Consider the following 8624-nt stretch of genomic DNA (forward strand, 5'->3'; position numbering starts at 1 on the left):
CCTAGAAAAACAAGAGTAAAAGATTGTTTTGTCTTACAACACCACTCAGGTGCGTGTGCAGGAATTTTACAAGGGCAGGCGCGGGGTCTAAACCGTGGCTTTTATTTTTATTTCAACTTATTTTATGCTTATGTCCAATTAAGGTTCAAATACATACCACTGCCTTTGATATACATGTCATGCTGCACTGGCTGGAACGAGAAATATCATGATAGGCCCACTAACGGGGATCGATCCCAAACCGACCGTGCATCAAGCGAGCGCTTTACCACTGTGCTACGTTCCGCTCCTTGCACCCGAGGCGAGCGCTGTTCCAACTGAGCTAGATCCCTCCCCGTTACATATCTGGAGAGGTAGGTCGAATCACCTCCAGCCCTACCCCTTATATCAAGGTGACTCGACCTACTGGAGAGGTAGGTCGAATCACCTCCAGCCCTACCCCTTATATCAAGGTGACTCGATCTACTGGAGAGGTTGGTCGAATCACCTCCAGCCCTACCCCTTATATCACGGTGACTCGATCTACTGGAGAGGTTGTTGCGACCCAAGTAACGTACAAAACAAGTGTGTTAATTGTTTGTGTAGACCTATTACTGAACCCGTATTCCGTATGCCTGAGGGAGAGCTATAGGGGTAATGCCCTCCCCAATTTATTTTTCTTCCCAAAAACGTTATATATATTTTCATGTCGCCACAATCATAACATGACTTCTAGGCAATGTGCCCCCACCCCTCCCCCCAATTAGTTCATGGGCCAGAGGCCAATTTTTCATGATTGGTACCACCCAGAGGGACAAAGGCTCATAGATGTTTTTTGATAGGTCTATGCATGTAGATTATAAAATGAGGTGATAGCCTTCCGTATCGAGTAGCTTTCTGACATTTTCCCCCTGAAAACTGAATAGTGTGCGGAAAACATTTTGAAGCAAATTTTGGGGGTAGGGGGAACTTAATTTGGAATAACTTTCCTTAGAATCGCCCTATCATGAAAATTATTATTGACATGTATAAAAGTAGGCCATCAGAGGTAAAAAAAAACAAAAAACACTATTCAGTTTTCTATGATTTGATGGTACCAACTAAACTCATTCTGAACAATAAGGATGGAAACGTCAATGAAAATGCCATAATAAACACCCGTGGCTGTGTTGGAGCACCCTAATTCAGCTTTTGTGACTAGTGGAAATCTTGAAATTCCTTCAAAGTTTCATTTAAATTATCTTTCAAACTATTGTCAATAGATGGCACTAGCTGTCTGTTTCACTTTCACCAAATGGAGGTAGAATGTTATCATTTGCATTTAGTTCAATTTCTAAGTATCTTTACAGCTTTGGCCACATATTAAGTTTGCAGCCCTATAATACATGGGTCATATATACATTATTCATAAACTGTGATCTACAGTAATAAAATGTATCTTATCTTATCTTATTGTATTGTATACATCTAGTGCCACATCCACTTAGACTATTGAACAACACTAGTATTTGAGGGTCACAGGTTTGGTACTGCATATAGGAACGCAGGACTGGCGTTATCAAAAGACCACCCCACCCTGGAGTAGATGCAATTTATTCATTCTGTCCACTGATGAATAGCAGGTTGAGTAATAGTGGGTGTATCCTAAGATGTTAAAATGGTTTTCATTGTCGTTCCATTCTGGCAGGTCACTGGTCTTATTATAAAAACTTACGGTGAAGAGCTTGAGTGTGGATAATGTGCATATACTTTGGTGTAAGGCAAAGACACGGGTGTTAGGTAACGGCACTGGTCACATCAGGGTAGCAGTTGCATGCACCCCGTGCGGTCCTTTTACCTGTTTTTGCAAAGAAAACAGGAGGCGTATTATATCCTGTTAAGCTATGGAAAAGAAGCAGGGACAAGTATGTATCTTTTCCCAGGACTTCATATATACCACTGATTTGATGATATGTACATAATTTACCTGTACCACAGGCAAACCATATTCTCACATTTGTTTTACCCAAGGTAAATAAATGATGGAACTTGCCAACTGGGACAACATATATATTTGTGTTAACAGTGCGCACGTGATGGCTGGTACATAATAATGTTCTGTACATGAATTAAAAATGTGATGTCTGATTCCTCATAGTCACATGGTGGTATTGAACGAACATTTGCTTGAAGAATAACTGTGGCACCAAACGCAATGGTTATTTCTCTTCGTGGCAGTCTACGGTGGCAATATTGGTAGAGTGGAGTATTATTTAGTTCCTCTTTATTGGCTGGAGCACGTAAAATGTCAGTCCAGTTTCATAGAACCTTGTTTTTATAAGTAACCTGATTTTCATGAGTATGCTAGCAACGTCTTTTTTTTTGACATAAACATAATTAGATGGATGATAATAAGATGAATGGTGAAACAACGGTACTTCCATTTCGATATGGGACTATTGACAGAGCCGTGTCCCGTGTTCTCTGTCTCACCCGAGCCCGGGATATATGAGTCCTACAGTGTTTGTCGAGTAATCATTCCCATGTTGGGTCAAACATTCGGGGGAAAACCATAATTACATCCAATACAGACCTTCTTGCCTTGGTATAGGACACATACATCATGAACAGTAATAAAAGCATCCACGGGAGAAAAGCAAAGAAAGGGTATTCAAGGAAGCAGGCGTCCTGGCTAAAGTGAAATCCCTGGCCTTGCTGTTCATCAAACATCTTCAGAGGATGTTAACACTACTTTTCTTTTTTTTCGGAAAAAAATAGATAGCCAGTCTGATATCCATGGAACTGCTACTCTGATATGACTTGTGTCGTTACCAAAATGACACTCAACTCTTACACCAAAGCTGACACAGATGGTCCATATCTCCAGCTAGTTAAACGCATTACAGTTATCTTGTATGATAAATTCAGCGACCTGAAAATTGTCTATGAAGCAAGGGGAAGATGATAAAAACCATTTCATTTACACCAGGATGCCCGACTGTGAGCACCCAAAACAGGTTGCCTACCAAGGTGAATTACGGCTCATCAGTTACCAAAATGCACCCACTCGGAGGAGGGGTGGGGATGGACTTTTGATAAAGACAGCCTTTCTATTTGTAGCCTATAAGACCTGCAGTTAAGTGGGTGTCATCCCATTACAGCTTTCTCAATTGCAATAGGTCTTAAAGATAAGATTATAGCATTACCTACATACTAATGGAAAAGTAAGTATAATCTTTACTTGGGACGTTTTGGTGCTTAATATATGGATTTGCTTAAAATTACACGACCAAGCTTCTATGCGTTTGGGTCTGTTAGTAATAATAGTAAAATAGGTAAAGTGTTTGTTAAAGTGTAACTATTAAGTATGGTTTCCGTAGATGTGTCCCAAGGTATTTTGAGTTATTATCTTAATGGCTGGCCAAAAACATGATGTTAGCGTGCTGAACATTGAAAATGTCCAACATGACCATATATAGGTGATATTTTGACCTCTTTAGGCCTGCTTCATGCTTCAGATACTACAACAAAATACACAACTGCTTTGTAATAAACATTTTGTGAGATTTAAGGTTGATATTGGTGTTAGTACTGATATATCATAAAAGTATCAATTTCTGCAAAAACGTACCTTGGCTCGTTTGTTTCCGTTCAATATTTTTTATATATGACTGAACATGGGTGCCTTTAAATTGTTGGAAATTCCATCTGACACAGTTTCCAGCTATTTCTAGGCCTGATTTTGGCAAATGTCCCAATAGATGACGAGGCAAAGTTGAAATCCATAAATTTTGAGCTTGACCCAAAATCGGTGACCTTTTGACCTCTGATGACCTACTTTTGTGGTTCATTTGCATATTATAATATGCACTCGTTAGAGGGCTTCAAAACACACATTTTGAGTGGTGAATTCCTATGACAGGGTGATTCTAAGGAAAGTTATTCCAAATTAAGTTTCCCCTACCCAAACAATTTGCTTCGGATTTTTTTCCCACATATTATTCAGTTTTCAAGGTGAAAATTACAGAAAGCTACTTGATACGGAAGGCTATCATCTCATTTTATTACCTACATGCATAGACTTATAAAAAAAAACCTATGAGCCTTTGTCCCTCTGGGTGGTACCAAATTCTGGTCTGGCCCATGGACTAAATGTAGCGATTTTTGCTGTTTATATATTCTTGTTTATATATTTTCCAGTGTAGCCTGACTCGACCCCCCCCCCCCCCCCCCCCACCTCCTCTGACCCCCTAAAAACTTCGCCCGACACTATAGACCCTCCCTGTTTGATTTCCTGCACGAGTACCTGTGTCACCTCACGCATATTAGTCTAGCCACAGCCGAGTATGAATACTATTGTCAAAGTTTGTTTTGTTTAACGACACCACTAGAGAACATTGATTTATTTATCATCGGCTATTGAATGTCAAACATATTGTAATTTGTGACGTATAGTCTTAGAGAGGGAACCCGCAACATATTTTTAATTAGTAGCAAGTGATCTTTGATATACACCAATCCACAGACAGGATAGCACATACCACGGCCTTTAATATGCTAATCGTGGTGCATTTGCTGGGACGAGAAATAGCCTAATGAGCTCATCGACTGGTAGGGTGCGGGGGGGGGGGGGGTGCGAGACGTAGACCAGTGGTAAAGCGCTCGTTTGATGCGCTGTCGGTTTGGGATAGATCCCCGCCAGTGGACCCATTGGGCTATTTCTCGCTGGTACATCAAAGGCCGTGGTATGTGCTATCCTATCTATGGGGTGGTGCATATAAAATATCCCATATAACTGTAAATAAAATGTGATGAGTGCGTCGTTAAATAAACCATTTCCTTTCCATCGACGAGGATCGATCCTAGACCGACCGACCATCAGGAAAGTGCGTTAATACTAGGCTACACTATTGAAAGCGTGACAGAGCAGCGTGCTTGAACCTTAGGATAGAACGTACCCGGTAAAGTGCTCGCCAGAGATGCTTTGGTCGTATGATTCAATCCCCTCAGTGGAACCATTTTATTAAATTTTATTTAGCCCTGTCCAAACCATTTCAAAACGACTGGTATATCATATGTCATCGTGTGGGTCATATGACATGTCATGGGACATGCTTATAAAAGATCCCTTGATGATAATAATAGAAAAAGGTAGCGGGTCTCATACAGTAAATAAACAAAATTAACTACTGAAGTGCCCTAATTGTTTTTTTTGTGCCCAGCACCACTCTAATCCCTCTCTTGTGTATATCATAGGCGTCGGAAGATCACAGCATTTCATTCATTTCAACTTGTTTTCGTGCTTATATCCAATTAAGGTTTAATCACGCTGTCCTGGGCACACACCTCAGCTATCTGGGCTGTCTGTCCAGGGCAATGGGTTAGTTGTTAGTGGACAGAGAGAGAGAGCGAGCGAGAGAGAGAGAGAGAGAGAGAGAGAGAAGAGAGAGAGAGAGAGAGAGAGAGAGACCGCGAGAGAGAGAGAGAGAGAGAGAGAGAGAGAGAGAGCGAGAGAGAGAGAGAGCGGAGAGAGAGAGAGAGAGAGAGAGAGAGAGAAAGAGAGAGAGAGAGAGAGAGAGAGAGAACGCGAGAGAGAGAGAGAGAGAGAGAGAGAGAGAGAGAGAGAGAGAGAGAGAGAGAGAGAGAGAGAGAGAGAGAGAGAGAGATGCGCTTTGAGATAGAGGAGAGAGAGAGAGAGAGAGAGAGAGAGAGAGAAAGAAAGAGAGAGAGAAGAGGGTGTTGTGGTCTTACTTCTACCCATTGAGTCGTCAAAAATCGCTCTGGGAGGGAGCCGGTGTACCGGGCTGCGAACCCAGTACCTACCAGTCTTATGTCCGATACCTTAACCACGATACCACCGAGGGCAGCTGATGAGAGAAACTGAGGTCGGGGAAGGGAGTGTGTGTGGGAGGGGGGGGGGGGGGGGCATTGTCAGTTATATATTGATATAATTTCCATCTGCATTGTCTTCAGAACCGGGGCTGGACGTAGCCCAGTGGTAAAGCGCTCGTTTGATGCGCGGTCGGCATAGGATCGATCCCCGTGGGTGGGCCCATTAGGCTATCTTTCGTTCCGGCCAGTGCACCACGACTGGTATATCAAAGGCTGTGGTATGTACTATCCTGTCTGGGATGGTGCATGTAAAAGATCCCTTGCTACTAATGAAAACCTTTAAAGGCTTTCTTCTCTAAGACTACAAGTCAAAGATGCCTGCTGCATTGGGAAAACTGTAGCAGGTTTCCTCTCTAAGATTACAAGTCGAAATTATCAAATGTTTGACATCCAATATCAGATGATTAATAAATCAATGTGTTCTAGTGGTGTCGTTAAACAAACCAACTTCTTTTTATCTTCAGAGGTTGGTGGGATGGAGTGGAGCAAATATCTAAACCCCCCACCCCCAATCCCCCACCCCATCGATCTCAGTTTTTGGAGCCTATGTTTGCATCTTTGGAATATCATATATATATATATATATTATTTTTGTGGCACCTACATGTATTTGATTTTCTCTGTTTAATATAGATTCCCCTTTTTGTACTGACTCTCACCTTTCAACCTGTCTTCACGCAGTGACTGCATGCATACACTGACTCAAACAGCTGGGATAACTAACAAGCCGAGACTCGGTCTGCTGTGTGGTCTTCAGTAACAATGTCTGACACGGCTGAGGACGAAGTAAGCAAGAGTAATGGTCCCAAAGAAGTTGATGAAGGGGGACGGAAAACCGAAATTTCACTACTAAATATTCCATGCTTGGAAAAGGAAGACGATGTTTTGCCTGGAAATGAAACTACAGCACTTGGTGCAGCTACAAGGTATGTCAAGGTGGAGCCCGAGTATTCTGACTGTAAGAGAGCTAGACGGACATTTGGAAGGTTATACGCTAGCTCCCTTACGGACATTTGGAAGGTTATACGCTAGCTCCCTTACGGACATTTGGAAGGTTATACGCTAGCTCCCTTACGGACATTTGGAAGGTTATACGCTAGCTCCCTTACGGACATTTGGAAGGTTATACGCTAGCTCCCTTACGGACATTTGGAAGGTTATACGCTAGCTCCCTTACGGACATTTGGAAGGTTATACGCTAGCCCCCTTACGGACATTTGGAAGGTTATACGCTAGCCCCTTACGGACATTTGGAAGGTTATACGCTAGCCCCCTTACGGACATTTGGAAGGTTATACGCTAGCCCCCTACGGCTCCGCTAGCTCCCTTACGGACATTTGGAAGGTTATACGCTAGCTCCCTTACGGACATTTGGAGGATACGCTAGCTTATACGGCTGGAAGCTCCCTTACGAACATTTAGGAAGGACATTTGGAAGTTTATACGCTAGCCCCCTTACGGACATTTGGAAGGTTATACGCTAGCTCCCTTACGGACATTTGGAAGGTTATACGCTAGCTCCCTTACGGACATTTGAAGGTTATACTAGCTAGACATTTGGAAGGTTATCCTTCCCTTACGGACACGAAGGTTATACGCTAGCTCCCTTACGGACGTATACGCTAGCTCCCTTACGGACATTTCGAAGGTTATACGCTAGCTCCCTTACGGACATTTCGAAGGTTATACGTTTAGCTCCCTTCGAAGGTACGCTAGCTCCCTTACGGACATTTATACGCTAGCCCCCTTACGGACATTTGGAAGGTTATACGCTAGCCCCCTTACGAACATTTGGAAGGCATAAACGCTAGCTCCCTTACGGACGATTTAGGAACATTGGAAGTATACGCACTCTTACGGACATTTGGAGGAGGTTAGAGCGTATAACATTTTGGAAGGTTATACGCTAGCCCCCTTACGGACATTTGGAAGGTTATACGCTAGCTCCCTTACGGACAGTTCGAAGGTTATACGCTAGCTTCCTTGCGGACATTTCGAAGGTTATACGCTAGCTCCCTTACGGACATTTCGAAGGTTATAGGCTAGCTCCCTTACTGGCATTTCGAAGGTTATACACTCTGTAATGAGAGCGTATAACCTACGAAATGTCCGTCTAGCTCTCTTACAGAGTACTCGGGCTAGGCAAGGTGATATGTACTCTCCCTAAATATGTTAATTAAAGTTAAAGTTTGTTTTGTCTGTTTAACGACACCACTAGATGACATTGATTTAGTAATCATAGTATATTGTATGTCAAACATTTGATTATTTTCACAGTCTTAGAGAGGAAACTCACTACATTTTACCATTGGTAACAAGGGATCTTTTGTATGCACCATCCCACAGACAGAATAGTACACACCACGGCCCTTTGATATACCAGTCGTAGTGCACTGGCTGGAACGAAACAAAATTAATTAGCCCGATGGGACCACAGACGGGGATCTGGATTAAAAATCCTATGCCTCGACTGGGATCCGAACCCAGTACCTACCAGCCTGTAGACCGATGGCCTAACCACGACGCCACCGAGGTTGCTGTAAAGATAGACTGAGACAGCACACTAAAAAGGTTCACGAAAAGAAAGCTCAGTGCAACAGTTTATTACAGTTACAATGAGATGTCCGCTCTTGTCGTTCTTGTTCGATTAATATGGTCTGGGGCGTAGTCTGGGACGTAGTCTGGGGCGTAGTCTGGGGCGTAGCCCAGCGGTAAAGCCGCTCGCTTGAGTCAATGGGCCTATTTGGGATATTTCTTGTTCCAGCCAGTGCACT

The 8624-nt window shown here is 42.9% G+C and overlaps 1 protein-coding gene across 1 annotated transcript in view; it reads left to right on the plus strand.

Moving 5' to 3' along the window:
* The first annotated feature begins 6546 nt into the window (after positions 1 to 6546).
* LOC121377071 (monocarboxylate transporter 3-like) overlaps positions 6547 to 8624 on the plus strand; it is a 130247-nt gene continuing 128169 nt past the window's right edge. Inside the window, exon 1 of the mRNA XM_041504933.1 lies at positions 6547 to 6776. Coding sequence (XP_041360867.1) covers positions 6613 to 6776 — 164 coding nt within the window. The 5' untranslated portion in view covers positions 6547 to 6612. The remainder of the gene's footprint in view (positions 6777 to 8624) is intronic.

The sequence above is a fragment of the Gigantopelta aegis genome, chromosome 7 (assembly GCF_016097555.1).
Source record: "Gigantopelta aegis isolate Gae_Host chromosome 7, Gae_host_genome, whole genome shotgun sequence".
NCBI classification, from domain to species: domain Eukaryota; kingdom Metazoa; phylum Mollusca; class Gastropoda; order Neomphalida; family Peltospiridae; genus Gigantopelta; species Gigantopelta aegis.